The sequence below is a fragment of the Globicephala melas genome, chromosome 6 (assembly GCF_963455315.2).
Source record: "Globicephala melas chromosome 6, mGloMel1.2, whole genome shotgun sequence".
Classification (NCBI taxonomy): Eukaryota; Metazoa; Chordata; class Mammalia; order Artiodactyla; family Delphinidae; genus Globicephala; species Globicephala melas.
The window spans coordinates 80697520-80720724 of record NC_083319.1 but is presented as its reverse complement, the minus strand read 5'-3'; the positions used below and the strand labels follow the sequence as shown (position 1 = coordinate 80720724).

At 37.8% G+C, this 23205-nt stretch overlaps 1 protein-coding gene across 1 annotated transcript in view; it reads right to left on the bottom strand.

Annotated features, from left to right (window-relative positions):
* The window catches only part of UBE2R2 (ubiquitin conjugating enzyme E2 R2), a 94770-nt gene that overhangs the window by 26889 nt on the left and 44676 nt on the right, over window positions 1–23205 (bottom strand). Inside the window, exon 2 of the mRNA XM_030832710.3 lies at window positions 547–633. Within this exon, the coding sequence (XP_030688570.1) occupies window positions 547–633 (87 nt within the window). The remainder of the gene's footprint in view (window positions 1–546; window positions 634–23205) is intronic.

Below are 23205 nucleotides of genomic sequence, written 5' to 3'. Positions count from 1 at the left end.
AAGTACATTTCATAAAAAAAGCTACAAATTATTTTCCCAGGCATGTGGACTTGTCTAGTAGAAGAACCTAACCTTGGATTTATTCCAAAAGAGGCTCTCAACTGGTATGCAGCAACTCCTTAAAGGACAACAGTACAAATATAGTAGGATAAATTCCCACCCCCTCCTGTCCCAAAGCTGAATCTCTGATCAAAGCAACAAACAAACCCTTGCTGTGAAGCTAGAGGATAGGTACACAAATAAATTTGTATGACTTTATCTACTAAATTAAAAAAATGCAAATGTTAACAAATATGAATTATAATCTTAGCAATGAGCAGCAAAGGTTTAAAGCCTCAACCTTAAATTAACCATAATATACACTGGTATTAAAAAACCCCAATTTTTGAGCAATTCAACTACAGACTGCTAACCAAAAATGGGAAACCATGAATACTTCTCTGTGGCTACAGCATAACTACCACAGCATACTGAGCTATGGAGGCTATTTTAAAGGATATTATCTTAAATAAATCTTCAGAGAAATTCATGATAGACATCTCTTACCTCATAAATGTTGGGGTGCCACATTTTGGTCAAGAATCTGAAGGTAGGTGGTGAATATGGGTAGTCAATAGGAAATTTAATATGCGCCTGAAAAGAAAAAGAATGAAATGCTAGTAAGATTACAGGTTATTCATCTAACTAACAATTCACCCTGATATACTCCAGCGCAACAAAACTCCTTTCTACACAGTAGACTATGGAGATTAAAATAGCTCATATATATTTTGTTAGCCCCAATGCTAGGGTTATTATTAGCATGTGTTCTAACTATCTCTTTAAATATTTATAAAAATTAATGTTAAATTGCCAAAGTTCAACAGTTATATAATTGAACACACGAATGAAAAACAGTTTAATATGTGTGTCACATTAATGGGTATATTTTATTTTAATAACAAAAAATAATTAATACAACCTTATGGTACATAATACAGAACAAAGATAATTTGTTTTACTTAACACCGTTTACCAACCAGAAGTAACAAATGCTACCATTTTGATATGGCTCCTCCAAGAGTTTTTGATGCTAATATATGCTTATCTCTTTACACAACTTATTTTCAAAAACTTGAATGTATTTCAAGTTTTCAAAACTTATTTTCGAAAACTTGAATATATTTTATTTTATACTGTTTTTTCAATCTGTATCATATCATAAACATTTTCCTTTGTATATATGATTGTTAGTATGTGCATAATGTTCCATCATACAGATATATAGATGAACCATTAAAAGAAAAAAAACTACTTCCTTATTTTGGAACAGCTGGGTTGTTTTTCACTCTATTGCTATTGTAAATACTGCTACAGTGAATGTCCTTGGCAGTGTCCCACATTTCACATATGAAAAAATCCAGACAAATTCTCATCTAACAGTACTAGTAAAAGGGAGTGAAGAAGGGAATGAAAGAACAAGGTAAGAATAAATAAGCTAAGGACAGCAGTGAAAATGGCAGAGTCAGTAACCTCAAAAATTCTGTCTTCAGGACTTCCCCAGTGGCGCGGGAAATGTTTGGGAATCCGCCTGCCGATGCAGGGGACACAGGTTCGAGCCCTGGTCCAGGAAGATCTCACATGCTGCAGAGCAACTAAGCCCATGCGCCACAGCTACTAAGCCTGTGCTCTAGAGCCAGCGAGCCACAACCACTGAACCTGCATGCCACAACTACTGAAGCCCACACACCTAGAGCCCGTGCTCTGCAACGAGAAGCCACCGCGATGAGAAGCCCATGCACCTCAATGAAGAGTAGCCCCTGGTCACCGCAATTAGAGAAAGCCCGTGTGCAACAACAAAGACCCAACCCAGCCAAAAATAAATAAATTTAAAAAAAAAACAAAAAGAAACACTAAAGGAGTCCTTCAGGCTGAAATGAAAGGACACTAGCCAGTACATGAAACAACATGAAGGAAGAGCACAAATCAAAACATAGGATAAGTATAGGATAAATATGAAAGAAACAATAAATGTACTTTTTGTTTATAACTTTTTTCCTCCTAATTTAAAAGATAATTACATAGTATAATAATTATAAATCTATTGAAAGGCAAAAAATACACAAAGAAGGAATTTGTTTACCAATAAAAAACAAAGTAAAGGGGAGGGATCAGAGTTACATAAGAGCAAAGATTCTGTACACCACTGAAATTAAGATGGTTATTAACTGAACTTAGATACAGTTATATGATGTTGATTGTAATCCCGAGGGTAACCACTAAGAAATAACTCAAAAATTCAATACCCCTTCATGACTGAAAACATCCAACAAACTAGGAATACAAGGTAAACTCCTCAACTTGAAAAAGGGAATGTAGTAAACAAAACTATAACTAACATTATACTTAGTGGTGAAGTAATTTCAGAAATAAGACAGGGATGTCCACTCTCACTACTTCTATTCAACACTATACTGGAGATGATAGTCAGGCCAGCTGGCAAGGAAATGAAATAAAACGCATCTTGGTTGGAAAGTAAGAAGCAAAGTTATTTCTATTTGCAAATTAGATAATCCTGTATATAGATTTTCAAAAGGAACCCACTAAATATATTAGAATAACAAATTCAGCAGAATTGAAAGATAAAAGATCAATATACCAGCAACAATTATATTTCTACACTGCAGCACTGAACAAACTGAAAATGAAATTAAGAAAATTCCATTTATAATAGCATCAAGGGGCTTCCCTGGTGGCGCAGTGGTTGAGAGTCCGCCTGCCGATGCAGGGGACACGGGTTTGTGCCCCGGTCCGGGAAGATCCCACATGCCGCGGAGCGGCTGGGCCCATGAGCCATGGCCGCTGAGCCTGCACGTCCGGAGCCTGTGCTCCGCAACGGGAGAGGCCACAACAGTGAGAGGCCCGCGTACCGCAAAAAACAAAACAAAACAAAACAAAAACCTGTATAATAGCATCAAAAAGAATAAAATACTTAGGAATAAGTATAATGAAAGAAATACAAAACTTACACTCTGAAAAGTACAAAACATTTTTAAAAGAAATTAAACACTTAAATAAATGTTAAATATCCATGATATTATATGTTCATAGATTGCAAGACTCAATACTGTTAAGATGGTAATCCTCCTCAAGCTTATCTACAGATTCAGCATCACTGTATGGAAACCCCTATTGCCTTCTTTACAGAAATGGAAAAGCTGGTACTCATGGGACCCAGAATAGCCAAAACCATCTTGAAAAATAAAAACAAAGTTAGACAACTCACACTTTCCAGTTTCAAAACACTACAAATCTATAGTGATCAAGACAGTTTGGTACTAATATAAGGCCAATTCAATGGGGGGAAAGGCCTTTTCAATAAATTGTGCTGAGACAACTGGATATTCACATGCACAAGAATGGAGTCAAATCCTTTGAAATACACCAAAGGACTCTGTATTTAACAAGGCCTGCCTTCAGGAGAAACCAGTTACAGCCTAACTTGCTAGGATACTGTCAGAGCCTAACTGACCTAGGGAAAGAGAAATATTGGGCTAGCCGAAAGTTCGTTAGGGTTTCTCCATAACATCTTACGGAAAATACTCCAGCCCTAATATCCCACATAGGGGGTGAGGAAAAACAGAAACTCTTGAAAAGTTCACAGTCCAGAGTCAAAGCCTCATTAAAAAGACTGAAAACTAATCATAGGAGAACAGAACTCTTCCCCTCACACTTCACCACCATATTACTAAGGCATTTATAGCAGTTCCTTTTACCCAGTACATCACAGCTAACTAACGTGAAAAAATGATAAGGCATACCTAAAGGAAAAATCACAAATGAAGAGAGAGCAATTATCACAACCAGACATGGGAAAGATGTTGGAATTATTAGACTGGGAATTTAAAACAACAATGATTAATAATTAATAGTGGACATCAAATATTGAAGGATAATTAATAGTGGACAAAGTAAACAGCATGCAAAAAGAGATAGGCAATGTAAGCAGAGAGATGGAAATCTTAAGAAAGAACCAAAGACAAATGCTAGAGATAAAAACACTGAAGAATGCCTTTGATGGGCTGAGTAAGACTGACACAGCTGAGGGAAAAAACCTCTGCACTAGAGGATATTATCAATAGAATCCTCGAAAGCAGAAAAGCAAAGAGAACAAAGACTGGGGGGGAAAAACAGAACAGAATATCCAAGGAGTGTGGGACAACTACAAGAAGTGTAAGATACATGTAATAGGAATACCTGAAGGAATAAAAGACACCATAACGAAAATGAAAAGACAACCCACAGGATGGGAGAAAATACTTGCAAATCATTTATCTGATAAGGGACATGTACCCAGAATACGTAAAGAATGCTTATAACTCAGTAATAAAGAGAAATAACTCAATTTACAAATGAGCCCAGGGCTTCCCTGCTGGCGCAGTGGTTAAGAATCTGCCTGCCAATGCAGGGGACACGGGTTCGAGCCCTGCTCCGGGAAGATCCCACATGCCACGGAGCAACTAAGCCCGTGTGCCACAACTACTGAGCCTGCACTCTAGAGCCCACAAGCCACAACTACTGAAGCCCACACACCTAGAGCCCTTGCTCTGCAACAAGAGAAGCCACAGCAGTGAGAAGCCCGCACACTGCAACAAAGAGTAGCCCCCGCTTGCCTCAACTAGAGACAGCCTGAGCGCAGCAACGAAGACCCAACGGAGCCAAAAGTAAATTAATTAATTAATTAAACAAACAAACAAAATGTTTGGCCAGGATGTCATGAAATTAGAATGCTTTATACATGGCTGGAAGGGATCAAAATGGTATAGCCACTTTGAAAAACAGTCTAGCATTTCCTTGAAAGAATAAACATAGTTAACCATGTACCACGCAAGTCCACTACCAGGTATATGTCCAAGAGAAATGAAAACATTACATCCACATGAGAACTTGTACAGAAATGTTCACAGCAGCATAACAGACAAAATGTAGAATCACCCCAAATGTCCATCACCTGAGGAAATGAACAAAAGGTGGTATATATCCATACACTAGAATATTATGTGGCAGTTAAAAGGAATGAAGTACCGGACTTCCCTGGTGGTCCAGTGGTAAACAATCCGCTTTACAATGCTTACAACGCAGGGGACGCGGGTTCCATCCCTGGTCAGGGAACTAAGATCCCATATGCCCCAGGGCAACTAAGCCCGTGAACCACAACTACTGAGCTCATGCGCCTCAACTAGAGAGCCTGTGCGCCGCAAACTACAGAGCCCACGTGCCCTGGAGCCTGCACACAACTAGAGAAGAGAAAACCCACACACCACAACTAGAGAAGCCCAAGCGCCACAACTAGAGAAGAGAAAACCTGCATGCCACAACTAGAGAGCAGCCTGTGCACCGCAACGAAGAGCCCACATGCTGCAACTAAGACCCGATGCAGCCAAAAATAAATAATAAATAAATCTTTAAAAATAAATAAAAATTAAAGCAAACAAAAAACTGGAGTCCAAAAGCAGTCACACCCCAATAGCAACAAGAATACTCAGTTCCTCAGATCTTGGTTTCAAAATACCATTTTCTAATAAAAAGAAACAAGGCTCTTTGGAGAAATACTTGATTCTACATGTGGGGCAAGGAAAATACAAGATGAGCATGGAGCATCTTATAGTGCCTGAAAGTAAGGAAATGCTAAAGAAAAAATATGGAGGCATGTCAAAAACAAACAAAAAAAAACAAACAACAACAAAAAGCCATAGGAGCCAACCTGAAAGAGCCCCTGCTGGCCAAAAGTAAAGCAATTCATAGTACTGGATGATAACCCAAGGTATAAAATAAATATAAATGAGTGCATTTTGGTATAAATTATTGAATGAAAAAATACTGGGGAAGGGACAAATCTTCCTCACAGCATATATTATCTTCCTCCAGATAATATATGTAGATATATCCCATTAAGGAGGTGGAGTTTAATTCCCCTCCCCACAAGTGTGGGCAGGGCTGAATGACTCACTTCCTAAGAATATGGAAAGGAAGACATACTAACTTTATAATAGAGAAAGCTGGCAGACAACACCTTAACCAAGTGATCAAGGTTAACATCAGTGGTGTTAAGTCGCTGAAATCATGACCTCCCTCATAAGATGTGCTGAGAAACGCAGCTCATCTCTGTGGTGCTCTTACCCCAAAACCCATAACCCAGTCTGATCATGAGACAAACATCAGACAAACCCAAATGGAGGGACATTCTACACAATACCCAACCACTTCTTTTCAAAACTATGAAGGTCATGAAAAACAAAGAAAGATGGGGAAACCATCAAATATTGAAGGAAACTAAGGAGACATCACAACTAAATGCAATCAGTATTCTGAATTGTATACAGGAATAATAAAAGGACATTAGGGGTGGTAGGGGAGAACTGAGCATGACTGCTAATAGATATGAGGTTTCTTTTGGAGGTGATGAAATAAACTGGAGTTAGATGGTGGTGATGGCTGTATGACCTGGTGAATAAAAAACCACTGAATTGTACACTTTGAAAGCCTACAAAGTATTGGTACCATGGTTAGGTGTTGTCTGAGTAGGTCCCTGGGTGGATAAAAGCAAAGGAAATAGCAAGGCACCAGGTGCAAAGAATGTGGAGTGGTCAGGTATGGCTAGTGGGATGCCTGGTGGTAACTACAGGAGATAGAAGACTGGATGAAGGTAGGCTGAAGCCTTGTTTAGGTGTTTTAGTGGGAAACTACATAAAGTCAGAAAATCAGGGACTTCCCTGGTGGCGCAGTGGTTAAGAATCCGCCTGCCAATTCAGGGGACACAGGTTCAAGCCCTGGTCCAGGAAGATCCCACATGCCGCAGAGCAACTAAGCCCGTAGGTCACAACTACTGAGCCCGTGCGCCTAGAGTCCATGCTCCGCAACAAGAGAAGCCACCGCAATGAGAAGCGCGTGAACCGAAAGAGTAGTCCCTGCTTGCCACGACTGCAGAAAACCCGCGCACAGCAATGAAGACCCTACACAACCATAAATAAATAAATAAATTTTTTAAAAAAAGAAATGAAAATCAAAGGCAAGATGTCTATTTTAGAATAAATGACTCTATGACAGCACTGTAAAAGATGGATTGAATGGGATAAAAGACAGAAGTTAGGAGTGGTTTCCTATCTTTTTCATTTAATCAGCCTCATCTCCAGAATATGCATATACTTTAGAAAGCTTCAGTAATAATGACATAGTTATATAATGCATATCTGAATAAAACAGGATTGTAAAAATTTCCATACAAAATTGGAACTCTGATCGTTGAAAATGTAACCTCCTTTAACATATTTCTATGGGAAATTAGATTATCCTTTCTAAAAATAATCAATAAAATTTAGTATTGTTAGTCAAATCTTTAGGTCCCCAAAAACGTCCTCCTAGACTACTAACTATATTAAAAGAAATCTTTACAGAGTAACTAGGAATGGTTGCACGAAAATTTATAAAGAACATGCACCAATATGAAAGAGTAGTAAAAGAACATCCACTCGGGCTTCCCTGGTGGCGCAGTGGTTGAGAGTCCGCCTGCCGATGCAGGGGACACGGGTTCGTGCCCCGGTCTGGGAGGATCCCACATGCCGCGGAGCAGCTGGGCCCGTGAGCCGTGGCCGCTGAGCCGGCGCGTCCGGAGCCTGTGCTCCGCAACGGGAGAGGCCACAACAGCGAGAGGCCCGCATACCGCAGGAAAAAAAAAAAAAAAAAAAAAAAAAGAACATCCACTCAAGAAGCTAGACTGCCTGGGTTTGAATCCTGGCTCTGCCATTCATTAGCTGTTTTTTGAAGTTATTTGTGTCTCCAGTTTCCTCATCAGTAAAATAAGGCTTATAGTACTTATTAAACAGCTTGGTATGAGAATTAAATGAGTCAATGCTTGTGTAAGATGCATTAGAACAGTGTTTAACATATAATAAAAGATATGTAAGAGTTTTGTTTAAAAACTGCAAATTAAACTGGCAGAGGTTATGTCAGAAAACCTTCTTTAATAAAAAGCGTCTTTTATAGACTGCTCATTTTCGCTTTGTTTTATTGCTTTTACTTACCTGCCTTTTGATTATAACACTACCAGCTTTAGAAAAGACAACTAGAGAGATTCTTCCCAACCTAAGAACTTGAATCTTACGGAACCAGTTTTCTAAGAGCTTTACAAATCTTAATTACTTTTTACTTAAATATAATTAATAAACATTAATTACTTACTATTGTTAATTGGGTTTCTATATTTTCTGTAAGCATCTAATAATATTTTGAGCTTTTATCTGTATCTCTGTACCTTGAACCCTACTTATCGCCACAAAATTTTTAAAAGTAGCATCTCCAGAATAAAGTCAAAAACTATTTTTGATTTTTAAAAGTATCATGCCTGGGAGTTCCCTGGCGGTCCAATGGTTAGGACTCAGCGCTTTCACTGCCGTGGCCCAGGTTCAATCCCTGGTCGGGGAGTTAAGCCACGTGGCGCAGCTGGGGGAAAAAAAAAAAGATGTATCATGCCTAAATTATGCTTATGTTACAACTGAAAAAGGTAACATTGGGTGGTGTACCCCTGTAAGGCTACTTAAAATTGTTATAAGAACTCCTTCAATGGAATTTACAATCCTAAAGAATTTAGCTGAAGTTAAAATCAAGGGGAATATTCTGCTACAGTGCTTCCCTGAGATTATTCAGTTTTACCACTATTACTTTTTTTCAGAATCTTATTAATAATTTAAACATATTATATCATATTTATGTTCACCCATAATCATATCGGTGAAAATTTTTTAAGTTTAATTAAGTATAAAACTTGCTCTTATCCATTTCCAATCCTAGTAAATCTTAGGATGTGATTTGAACAAACTATAAACTTATTTATAAGTTTATAACAAGGAACAAGGGAAATGTGAACACTGACTGGATATTAAGGAATTAACTTTTTCAGCTGTAATAATAGCATTGTGGTTACTTTTTTAAAGGAGGCCCTTATATTTTAGAAATACATTCTGAAATATTCACAAGTGAAATGATATGTTGTCTGAAACCAGTTACAAAATAATGTGAAGAGGAGTAGATAAGGTATAGATTAAACATATTTGCTATGAGTTAATCATGGATGCTGAGTGATGGGTACACAAAGAGTTTACTGTACTCCTATTTCTAATTTCATATTATGGAAAATTTCAAACATACAAAAAGCTTAAGAAATGAGATGACTAATATACAATTATTTTTTTAAAGCATTACAGTGCTTTGCATAACTAGCATAATCATACCATTATGATAGCAATAGATGCCATTATTTTTTTTGCGGTACGCGGGCATCTCACTGTTGTGGCCTCTCCCGTTGCGGAGCACAGGCTCCGGACACGCAGGCTCAGCGGCCATGGCTCACGGGCCCAGCCGCTCCGCGGCATGTGGGATCCTCCCGGACCGGGGCACAAACCCGTGTCCCCTGCATCGGCAGGTGGACTCTCAACCACTGCGCCACCAGGGAAGCCCAGATGCCACTATTAACCACGTGAACATGATGGAACTTGGCAAGGTGATAATAAAGTTCATGTGAAAGAGAAAATACTTGAAAATAATACTGTTTTTGATAAAAACCAGTAACAGGGAGGGGTTCACACTAGCAGATAGAAAAACATCCTACAGAGATACTATTAAAGGAGGAGACTACACACAGATCAATGATATAGAATAAGTTATTCAGAAAACAATAAAGGCAACATTTCAAATAAGTAAGAGAAAGATTCAAATGTTGGGGGAAATGACTCTTCCTTTGGATAAAGGGGTAAAGATGCTTATAGACACTTGAAAAGAAAATCAGATTTTACTTTCAAGGAGAAAAAGATCAAACCTCATCTTCAAGAAGAATCAACAACAGTGGTGAAGAACTGGACAATCCTTGATCTCCAAGAGTAAAAAGGAGTTCATATGCTAGTAGCAAAAGATAGATTGTTCTGTTGCCACAGTAACAAAGAGCCACCAGAATGAGTTTTTTAAAATGAAGTATAGTTGATTTATAATGTTTTGTTAATTTCTGCTGTACAAGAAAGTGATTCAGTTACATATATGTATATACACATACATTCTTTTTTTATATTCTTTTCCATTATGGTTTATCACAGGACACTGAATATAGTTCCCTGTGCTATACATACAGTAGGACCTTGTTTTTATCCATTCTATATATAATCAGAATCAGTTTTAAATTGCTTAAACAATACCTGACAGTTCTGTAGGCATGGAACAAGAACCAACTTTAAACCCATTTAAACAACTTTTTTGGTGAGTATGTTTTGGCAAGCCAACCTATCAGTAACGGTCCCTTGTTTCTGAAAGCCAGCCAACTGGGAACACACTCCTGCCAATGAACACACTTCTGAATACCAACCAATCAGTAATGGTCTCAGCCAAGTACCCATGCTTCCACAGCTGATGCCAACCCCACAAAGACTGTGAAAAATCCACCAATCCTTAAACTTCACACTTCTCAAAAACCCTATAATAAGATCAGCAGTCTGCTCTATGTGTAGAGACTGTGATTTGACCAGCAAAACTCTCTTAAGTAAGCAATAAACTCAGCTTTGTGATTTTTGGTTTAAGTACTGAAGAGTGGTCTTTTACACCTTTTACAAATTTATTCATGAAGTACAGTTTTAAATTTCATATATGACTGTACCAAGAAATATGGGAAATAAATCTGAAAAGTCACACCTTAAAACATACAAATTGTTTAACAAGTAATTTAGACTCTGACTCTTTTTTAAGGCAGCTCCTTATATCTTTCTTGACTAACCTGCAAACGCCTAAGAAGTATCTCCAAAATATTTTCTGTACCATTACCACATATGCTTTCTCTAAAATGCTCAGGTTACTCCTAAGTGTACCCTTAATGAAATCACTGAACTCACCAGACATCTATGGTTAGTTATTCACACACTGAGCATTTATGTTAATGTTTTCATTTATTCAATCATTCAACATATCACTGTTGAAAACCAATGATACTGGGACTTCCCTGGTGGCACAGTGGCTAAGAATCCACCTGCCAATGCAGGGGACATGGGTTTGAGCCCTGGTCCGGGAAAATCCCACCTGCCATGGAGCAACTAAGCCCGTGTGCCGCTACTGAGCCTGCACTCTAGAGCCTGCGAGCCACAACTACTGAACCCGCGAGCCACAACTACTGAGCCCACAAGCCACAACTACTGAAGCCCTCGCGCCTAGAGGCCGTGTTGGGCAACAAAGAGAAGCCGCAGCAATGAGAAGCCCGCGTACCGCAACAAAGAGTAGCCCCCGCTCTCCACAACTAGAGGAAGCCCACGCACAGCAACGAAGACACAATGCAGCCATAAATAAATAAATAAATAAATAAATAAATAAATAAAACAAAGTATGTACTAAATGGCAGGCACTGGGTTAAATGCTTCATATGCATCATTTCATTTCATCACTCAGTTGTAAAATTAAAAGGTGAGATGCATGTACAGCCACAAATTGCAGATGACTTTTAACTTAGGAACAGATTATCTTCCAGTCCATATTGCTGACTACCAAGAAGCATCTCCGCAATGTTTATCATTTTGTCTAACCATGTATTTACTGGGCTTCACCAATTCCACTGTCTCCTCATGCTCTAGCTTTTCTGTCCATTCTTTCTTATACTCCTTAGCTCCTCTCATCTTCTTTTTAACTTAATGTGCTCTCATTATAACTTTTCCCTGTTTCTTTAAAGAATACTTTACAAAAACCAACAACTTCTGGGCAAAGAAAAAGAAACACTAAAATGCATAACACCAAAAACTAATTTAGATAACATTAATATATGGAAATGAAGTATACATCAGCTTAGGACAAAATTTTGCTAACCCAGTGTGCAACATTAAAGTAATTTTGTTATCCCACTAAGTATTTTCATATGGAATTTCAGCTATAACATAACAAAAAACAAATATGAATAGAGAAATATATTCTAATTATTCCTGCTACCTGATTATTAATATGAGTAAGTTAAGAAAAAGCTTCCCAGTCCTAAACACAACTATATTTGGTAATAGGTCAGCTGACAACAAATGTAGAGTTGCTGTTGCATTTGGATTAGTGCCTGAAGATAGTGTGAAATGAGGATACTCCCACTGCTGAGTTTTTCTGCTATGTCATCAGCTCACATCTGCTATTGGATATGTTTCCAACATGACAGCAAAAGCAATCAAAACATGTTTTCTTATTAACTTGCTGCAAGTTTCAAAAGTCTGCCAACCACCAGTACAAACTCAAATAGTTCATTAACAATATGTAATTAATATACTGAATAGCTATACCTAGTGATGCTATAATATGTGCCACAGGCTTTAAAGTCAAGAAATTATGTCTTTATGGATTACAAATCTCAATATAAAAAGTTAATTTAGAATTACTATAATACTTAATATAATTATTCTAAAGTTAAGATGAAATATAAATAACAGGAAATCCCTGATGCTCCTACTGGACTCTTTTTTTTTGGCTGCACCACGGGGCATGTGGGATCCTAGTTCCCTGACCAGGGTTCAAATCGGTGTCCCCTGCAGTGGAAGCACGGAGTCCTAACCACTGGACCACCAGGGAAGTCCCCTGGACTCTTAAAAGTAAACTTCTGACAATTAAGGAGAAGTAACTCTCAGTATTAATAAATACTCATAGTCCTCTATTTTTTTAACAGAATAATATAAAAATGTTTCTTTCAGCTTAGAAAGTAAAGCCTTTTTGTTCCCAAGATACACTACTAGGTTACAAGACGTACCATACGCTATAGTTACTGACTGTTATTGGTACAAGGCTAGACAAACAGACAAATGGTACAGAAAAGAGGATCCAAAAACAGATATATATAGAGTCACCTAGTTTACAATGAAAACAACACTACAGTTCAGTGGGTGACAGGATAGTGTTTTCAATAAATGGTACTACAGCAACTGGATATCCACAAAGAAAAATTAACCTTGACCCTTGTCTCACATCATTTACAGATAGATCACAGATCTAACTGCAAAACTAGAACTATAAAGGTTTCTAAATGAAAACATAAAAGAATATCTTCACGCTGGAATTCCTAACCAGAGCAATTAGAGAAGAAAAAAGAAATAAAAGGCACCCAAATTTCCAAATTAGAAAAAATTATGTTTGCAGACATGATCTTATAAATAGAAAACCCTGAAGATTCCACACAAAACAAAAACCGTTACAACTAATAAACAAATTTAGCAATATTGCAAGATGTAAAAATCACATGCAAAAAAAAAAGTATTACAGGGCTTCCCTGGTGGCGCAGTGGTTGAGAGTCCGCCTGCCGATGCAGGGGACATGAGTTCGTGCCCCGGTCCGGGAAGATCCCACATGCCGCGGAGCAGCTGGGCCCGTAAGCCATGGCCGCTGAGCCTGCGCGTCCGGAGCCTGTGCTCCGCGATGGGAGAGGCCACAACAGTGAGAGGCCCACGTACCACAAAAAAAAAAAAAAAAAAGTATACAATAGCAATGAATTCAAAGAGGAAATTAAGCAAATAATTCTGTTTACAATAATATCAGCAAGAATAAAATATTTAGGTATAGGGAATTCCCTGGCGGTCCATTAGTTAGGGCTCTGCGCTTCCACTGTAAGGGGGCACGGGTTCAATCCCTGTTTGGGGAATTAAGATCTCGCATGCCCCACAGCACAGCCAAAAAAATAAATAAATAAAAGGAAGAAATAAAATGTATGCTGTACGATGCTCTATTCTCACATGTTGTTTTTTGTTTGTCTGTTTGTTTGTTTTTTGCGGTACGCGGGCCTCTCACTGTTGTAGCCTCTCCCGTTGCGGAGCACAGGCTCTGGACGCGCGGGCTCAGCGGCCATGGCTCACGGGCCCAGCCACTCCGCGGCATGTGGGATCCTCCCAGACCGGGGCACGAACCCGTGTCCCCTGCATCGGCAGGCAGACTCTCAACCACTGCGCCACCAGGGAAGCCCCTCTCACATGTATTTTTGTAATAAAGTATTTATATAAAAAAAGAGAATAAAATACTTAGGCATTACGTTAACCAAAAGTGAAAGACTTATACACTGACAACTACAAAACACTGTTGAAAGAAATTAAAGGTGACACAAACAAATGGAAAGACAACCCATGTTCATGGGGTTGGAAGACTTAATACTGTTAAGCTGTCAATACTACCGAAAGCGATCTACAGATTCGATGCAATCCTTATCAAAATCCCAATTATGATTTTTGCAGAAATAGAAAAAGTCATCCTAAAATTCATATGGAACCTCAAGGGACTCCAAACAGCTAAAACAATGTTGCAAAAGAAGAACAAAGTTTGGAGGTCTCATACTTCCTGATATCAAAACTTAATATAAAGCTACAGTAATCAAGACAATGCGATACTTGCATAAAGACATATACATTGATGGAACACAATAGAAAGCCCAAAAATAAACTCTCACTTATATGATCGAATAATTTTTTACAAGGGTGCCAAGACCATTCAATGGGGAAGGTACAATCTTTTCAACAAATGATAGAAAAACTGGGTATCTATATGGAAAAGAATGAAATTGGACCCTTACCTTACACCATATATGAATATTAACTCAAAATGGACCATAGACCTAAATATAACACGTAAATTTATAAAACTCTTAGAAGAAAATGGGAAGAGCTTCATGACACTCAGTTTGGCAATGATTTCTAGGACATGACATCAAAAGCACAGCAACAAAAGAAAAAAATGTAAATTGGCCTATATCAAAATTAAAAATGTTTATGTATCAAATGACACTATCAAGGGACTTTCCTGGTGGTCCAGTGGTTAAGAACCCACCTTCCAATACAGGGGACATGGGTTCTATCCCTGGTTGGGGAAATAAGATCCCACATGCCACAGGGCAACTAAGCCCGCACACCGCAACTACTGAGCCTGCGCGTCACAACTAGAGAAAAGCCTGTGCGCCATGAAAGATCCCACATGCCATAACAAAGATCCCACATGCCACAACTAAGACCCAACGCAGCCAAATAAAAATAAATAAATAAATAAATGTTTCATCAAATGACACTATCAACAGAGTGAAAAGGCAACCCACAGGAGAAAATATCTGCAAATCATATATCTGATGAGGGATTAATATCCAAAATATATATAGTGAACTACATACAACTCAACAACAACAGGATTAAAAATCAGACAAAAGACAAGTAGACATTTCTCCAAAGAAAATTTACAAATGGCCAATAAGCACACGAAAAGATGCTCAACAGCAACAGTCATTAAGGAAACATAATGACTAAACCACAAAACCACAATGAGATACCACTTTACAGCCATTAGGATGACTATTAACAAATCAAAACAAAATAAATGTTGGTGAGGATGTGGAGAAACTGGAAACACTTTTCATGCAGTGCTGGTAGGAATGTAAAATGGTGCAGCCACTATGGAAAACAATAGGGTGGTTCCTTAAAAAATTAAAAATAGAATTACCATATGATTCAGCAATTCCACTTCTAGGTATACACCCAAAAGAATCAAAAGCAGAGTCTCCAACAGATATTTGCACACCTATAGTCATAGCAGCTTATTCATAACAGCAAATGGTGAAAGCAACCCAGGAATCCACCAATGGAAAAATGGATAAACAAAATGTGATATATACACAGAATGGATGGAATATTTAGCCTCTAAAAGGAAGGAAATTCTGACACATGCTACGAACATGGAGAACCCTGGAAGGTATTATGCTAAGTTAAGCCAGTCATAAAAGGACATAGAGCTGGAAGAGGGGCAGGGGGTAAAGAGTTATTATTTAATGGTTCAGTTTGAAAAGATGTCAGAAGTTCTGGAGAAGGATGGTGGTGATGGTTACACAACAACATGAATGTACTTACAATTCCACTGAACTGTACACTTCGATATATTTTATCACACACACACACACACACACACAGAGAATATCTTCATGACACTGCAGAAGACAAATGTTCTTAAATAAGACACAAAAGGCACTAACCACAAAAGAAAACATTGATAAATCTGACTCCATTAAAACTAAGAACTTCTGGTTCATCAAAAGACATCATTGGGCTTCCCTGGTGGCGCAGTGGTTGAGAGTCCGCCTGCCAATGCAGGGGACACGGGTTCGTGCCCCAGTCCGGGAAGATCCCACATGAGCCATGGCCTCTGAGCCTGCGCATGTTCGGAGCCTGTGCTCCGCAATGGGAGAGGCCACAACAGTGAGAGGCCCGCATACCACAAACAAACAAACAAACAAAAAAAAAAAAACAAAAAGACATCATTAAGACAGGGAACAAGCACAAGTAGAAGAAGATAATTCATAATACATATATCCAACAAATGATCTGTACCCAGAGTATATGAAGAACTCCTGCAAATTAATAAGAAAAAGACAAAAGAATAAAAATGGGCAAAAGACTTAAACAGGCACACCATAAAAGAGAATATCCAAATGCCAAGAGTAAAATAAAAAATAAAGATAGATATTCAACTCCATTAGTCATTAGAGAAGTGCAAATGTAAAACACAATACTTAAAATGAAACAGACTGGCAAGGCAATGATGCAGAAAAACAATAACTCTCACACAGTCCTTGTGGGAATATAAACCACTTTAGAAAACTGTTGGTATCTACTACAGCTGTTCATATGTATACCCTATGACTCAGAAATTCCATTCCTAAATATATATACCCAACAGAAAGATATATATTTTTACCAAAATACATGCACTGGAAGGTTCATAGTAGGAATATTCATATAGACAAAAATCTGAAACTACCCAAGTGGCCATCAACAGGAGAATGGGTAAAGTGAAATAGTCATGTAATAGAATACTATATAGCAATGAGAAGGAGTGATCTACAACTACACAATAATGATTTGGTTAAATCACAGAAATGTAACTTTGAGAGAAAGAAGCCAGACACAAAATAGACTGATACTGTATAAATCTATTCATAATAAAATTCAAGAACAGGCAAGACTAATTTATGCTTTTAGAAATTAGGATTATTCCAGGTAGTGGGAGGACAGTTCTGTAAGGAAGCACAAAAAAGGGCTCTTGGAGTGCTGGTAATATATATATATATATTTTTTTTTTTTTTTTTTTTTTTGCGGTACGTGGGCCTCTCATTGCTGTGGCCTCTCCCATTGCGGAGCACAGGCTCCGGACGCGCAGGATCAGCGGCCATGGCTCACGGGCCCAGCTGCTCCGCGGCATGTGGGATCTTCCCGGACCGGGGCAGGAACCCATGTCCCCTGCATCGGCAGGCGGACTCTCAACCACTGCGCCACCAGGGAAGCCCTGGTAATATTTTTTTTCTTGATCTGGGTACTGGCTACATGGATGACCCAGTTTATGAAAATTCATTAAGCTACATACTTATGACATATATACTTTTCTGCCTTCATATAATCTGATAAAATTAAAATGTAATATTTTCATTAGAGTTAAAATACAATAACCTTGTATATTTGAACATTTTGAGGAGAGACTTACACTTCTGGCAGAGTTCATTTACTAAATACTAATGTATTTACTGATAAATACATTAGAAAACTAAGTAAATAGGAGGTGGGGAGGTCAATCAACTCCACCAGAAAACAAAACACCATATGTAAAAGAAAAAGTAATTATGGTATATGACATGATTCAACTGGGACTATTTCATATTACAACACTGAAAATAAATCTAAACCAAAATTATGACTAAACTGGAAGGATGGGAGGGCCAATGAGTTTGTGGGCTAGGGTGTTATCATAATGCACAAAATCCTTATCTTCCATAGTAAAAATTCAATAGTTAATAACAAAATAAAAAATAAATCTAGAAACAGCAATGGAAACATTTAGAAATATGGGGGCAAATACCAGAACACAAGGTTGAAAAGTTTCAAAGTAGTTGTCTTTGGGGAGAAGTGTTCAGGGGTAGGAAGAGGACAGTGCAAGTGATTATAAATCTCGTAGGATTATCAGACTCTTCAAACCATTTACATATATTAATTTGACAACAACTTTTGAAAAATATAGTTAATTGCTATTAACAATTATGTAGCATTTTGGCCTCTCACAGAGTTCCTACTACTACATAACTGTGTTACAGGTAATCCATGAATGATTTGTTATGGATAACCTAAGAATGATGAGACCGTTGGCAGCCAGGGTAAGACATCCTGGATTCCTGATCTTCTGAACATATGAGCTCAAAGCTAAAAAGTGGGACACTTCCCTGGTGGTCCAGTGGGTAGTCTCCATGCTCTCAATGCAGAGGGCCTGGGTTCGCTCCCTGGTCGGGGAACTAGATACTGCATGCATGCTGCAAGTAAAGAGTCCACATGCCACAACTAATAAGTCTGCATGCCACAACTAAGAAGCCCACATGCCGCAACTAAGACCAGGCGCAGCCTAAATAAATAAATACATATTTTATTTTTTTTTAAAAAAAAAGCTAGTATGCTTTCAGTCACAAGAAAAGGCATTCTAGTGCTAAGGAATTTTTCCTCAGCCTCTTCTGCCTTTATTAACAAGGCATCTTTAGCACCTCATATGTTCACATATGTGGAACAATGGCAGATAAAATTACTAACCAGTTTTGATGCTATACTGGGAGAGTGTACCTAAGACAAGTTAAAAATGATTATGCATAAGCAATTGTAAAATGGTACAGTAAGATAAAAAATAAAGATCAATTATAGGGAATTCCCTGGTGGTTCAGTGGTTAGAACTCAGCACTCTCACTGCCGGAGCCCGAGTTCGATCCCTGGTCAGGGGAACATAAATCCCGCAAGCCATAAAGCACAGCCAAAAAAAAAAAGATGAATTATTTTCTCTCTACATTTTTCATGAAAAACTTTATTAATTCCATCATGCACTTTCTTTAGGCATGACAGCAAAGGTTAAAAACCCTAAAGGAGGGGCTTCCCTGGTGGCACAGTGGTTGAGAGTCTGCCTGCCGATGCAGGGGACACGAGTTCGTGCCCCGGTCCAGGAAGATCCCACATGCCGTGGAGCAGCTAGGCCCGTGAGCCATGGCCGCTGAGCCTGCGCGTCCGGAGCCTGTGCTCTGCAACGGGAGAGGCCACAACAGTGAGAGGCCCGCGTACCACAAAAAAAAAAAAAAACCCTAAAGGAAATGATTGATGAATTTTATAACATGAAAATTAAACAATGACACAGCAAAATACACCATAAATATGGTTAAAGGCAAAACCACAAACTAGGAAAGATGTATATAACTTCTGACAAAAGGTTAATATATTTACATAAAGAATGCTTCTAAATCAAAGCATAAAGACAAACCTGTCTATAGTAAAACAGGTAAAGGATGCAAACAAGCCCAAAACAGAGAAATACATTCTACTACTTAGCAGCCTTTTCATGGACTCTCCAGGACTCTGAGAAATTTAGATAGAAAACCACTCCTATATATGCAAAATGAGTTGGCAACTTTTACAAATATAAGTATTTGTGAATTTTTTTGTATATACCAGTGGGAAATCAGACTATACAGCATATAATTCAGCCAAGCAGAGAGAAATACGCGAAGCATCAAGTTTATCAAAAGAAGAAAAGGAATCTAATAGTATTCTGCCTATATATACTATCTTCTGCATTCCTACCTAACTAAACACCAGGGAAAGACACTACAGTTTCTCCAGTAGGAGACTGGCATAATGAGCAAGGAGGTATTTGATAAGGGTATGCATGACAGCTGAAGGGGTTTAAATTAACTCACCAGATATGAAGGGGGGAAAGTCTAGATTTTGATAGTGGCAATGGCAAAAGAGAAAAAGGAACAAATCGCTAACTCTTGGCTCTGTTTCTCATATCAAATGACAAGCAATAACATTTTATTACCAAAGATGAAAGCAGATCAACAAACGATACCTCCAGTGACAATCATCTGGAGAAGAAACAACAGAACGAAAAGATTTAAAACCCCTTTCTTCACTAAACCATATTTTACTCTGTCAAATAATAATAAAGCTTAATATAACTACTTGTCACCTTTTTTCAAAATCAAAAATTTCTCAAGTACAGAAAATAGATCCTCACTAAAATTGCAGAGGAAGCTAGATCTCATCTTGCATTATCTAATTACTGAAGAATAGCTTGTTAAAACTTAACACTGAGTTAACTCATATTCTCTTTTACCACACCACCCCCAGAAAGAAAAAAAGTAGGTGTCAGACATGACAAACAAGTAAAAAATGGGTATCTGATGTTATACAACCACGGATCTGTGAAAATTCTGATATCAAATACATATGAATTCAACAATGAACACATGTGACATACAAGAACTCATTTAGAAAAGGTATTGGCAGCAATGTTTTTACTTAGCCAAAGAGTGCTATGGAATATTATGCCATGCCAACATAACAAGACGTTGCATCCTCACTCTCTCAAAATGGTACTTGCTGTTTGAGACCTAACTAATGATAGAAAAATGTTAGGGAAAAGCCATTAGGAATCAGAGGCAATAAAATACAAACTTATACCAAAGGCTAAGATGTCAGGAGAAAAAGAGGCTTATGTATCAATATTTGGCATGTCATGAAAGTGTTATTCCCAATTAAGAGAATTTCCTTTGGCAAAATTACTTGGAAAATGTGCATTCCTAAAATGCGATTATATTAAAATAAAATAGCTTGAACACCCACAAGGATTATATGCTAAACATTAAATTTATTTTTAAATAATCAAATTTGTTTTATTGAATACAAAAATCATTCTGTAAAACAAAAAAAAGCTTAAATAAGGTCTTCTATGTCACAAAAAAACATAGGGGGAAAAATCCTAGTTCTAATAAGTTTTCCAAAATAAAGACATAAAAAGAAAAACAGTATCTACAAGACCATCCCAGTCTTAAGATTTTATGATGACCTTCCGTGTTAAAACAGGGATATTCTCAAGGGTCTAAAACTGTCAAGGTAGGGCAGGAATTCTAAACTAAACTTGGGCAATGAGCCTAAACAAATTTAAATATAAATTGTCCTTCCTAGTTCAGCTGTTTTCATGAGGATCCAAGTGTGTCAGCTTAGGGCAGGTATTAATCTACCAAGAGATAAAATACACAAAGCGACACTATAGTAGCAATTACATATACTGATGAGATAATGAACATTTTCAAAGTAAGAATTTATAAAGGCTAAATGGTTTTCAAAGTATTTGCATTTCTGCTCCCAAATACAGGAACCATAACTCATAGTGTATTTTTAAAAGGCATTAAAATGAACTCTTCTATAAACTGAAACGTAAAGAAAATAGACTATTACATGGCATAGTCCTGGAGTGGAATACAACAGTTTAGTAATAATTATAATTAGAAATTTAACATTTATACCGTATTATTATAGATCATCAATTTCCAAAAACCTAAGCTTAACGAAGTATAATTATTGCCTTCACCTGTTCCTCTGGTAACTGTCTTCATATTTTCTTTAATCTCTGATTAGAATATAACAGTAAGAAGACATTTTATAAGAGAATAAAGAGCACTACCTCACAATAATGGAAAGCCATCTTTCTAAATCTAACTTAGCCTTCCTGAGAGGATTCTGAAGATACATCAGGATACTACATCAAAACTGTTATTTACATCACTCAGTAACGTACTACAGGTAGATATGTGAAAGTGCATAAGTATTTTATCTGCAATGAATAAATAGGTTAGCTTTTACTATATGCGATTATTCCATGAGTTCCAAAAAAAAAAAAAATTCTAAATGAGCAGTATTAATGCCTAAAAAAGTTAGTGTCTTAGCCTCAGAATAGTATAAAACAGAATATGACCCAAGACTTCCTAACTTATATGTAAAAATATGGAAAAAGCTACCCCTCTAAGGATTTAGCCCTTATTAAGGAACTCTGAAAGACAAAAAATTCTTAAGTCACTGTATACTACTATAAGCAAAACAGCTTGCATGCCTTTCAACAATTAGTCAATTTTTTGCATAGTTAAATCATAAAAGGTTAACAATCTCACCAGTCTAATCAGCTAGCTGAGTTATTTCCCTCACACACGCACATACACAAGACTAAATACTGCCTTATAAATTAAATAATACCTAATATGACTTTCAAGTACAGGAAATAACACTTTCTAACCTAAAATTATTTAAAAGTCAATACTAATTGTGGTTTGAACACAAAAGAAGAAACTTAAGTATTCACTTCTACTCTCTTCTGAAACCCTAACAAAAAGACCATAAGAAGAATAAAGATATATATAAAATCAAAAGGATAAAGAAAATAGAAGAGGACAGTGGACCAGATATTGGGAGAATATTGCAATATGAAAAAAGATGAATTTAGCAGACTGGTAGAAGGCTGAAACCTAACAGGATGGGGGGAGAGAATGAGGGGTTGAAGCAAGCTCTTGTGTATAGATAAACCTGAAAAGGCTTAGGATCGAAACAGTTTGAAAGTCAAGGTGTGGGCTTCCCTGGTGGCGCAGTGGTTGAGAATCTGCCTGCCAATGCAGGGGACACGGGTTCTGAGCCCTGGTCTGGGAAGATCCCACATGCCGCGGAGCAACTGGGCCCGTAAGCCACAATTACTGAGCCTGCGCGTCTGGAGCTTCTGCTCCGCAACAAGACAGGCCATGATAGTGAGAGGCCCGCGCACCTTGATGAAGAGTGGCCCCCGCTTGCCACAACTAGAGAAAGCCCTTGCATAGAAACGAAGACCCAACACAGCCATAAATAAATATTTTTTAAAGTAAGTCAAGGTGTGAGACGGGGCTGAAAATAAAAAGATAAAAGGTGTATAAAGTTATAAGCAGTTAAACACATAAATCTCTTCCTCTGGCTCTTCAGTCAGGTGACTACCCCTATATGGCAGAAGGTTTGTACTCTGGGAAGGTTAAACAAGAGAACCACTAGCTGAGAGCAGAAGTAAGATTTATTGAAAAACAAGGAGATTAAATAAAATTCTGTAACTAAATGCTAAAACCACAGGCTTGTCCCATTCATGTACCAATCCAGACACCAGTCTTTTCTCTCTCAGGTGGAACATTAGAAGATTCCTATCCAGAGAAACTACTCACTCAGGAGAAAAGGCCTATAGATACTGATACTCGTGGGTTTCCCATAAAAAGATTGATGCCCTAATCTAAACTCGTTGAGAGCCACTAATCAACATGTGCACTCACACAGTTTCCCACTTGCAGCTTCT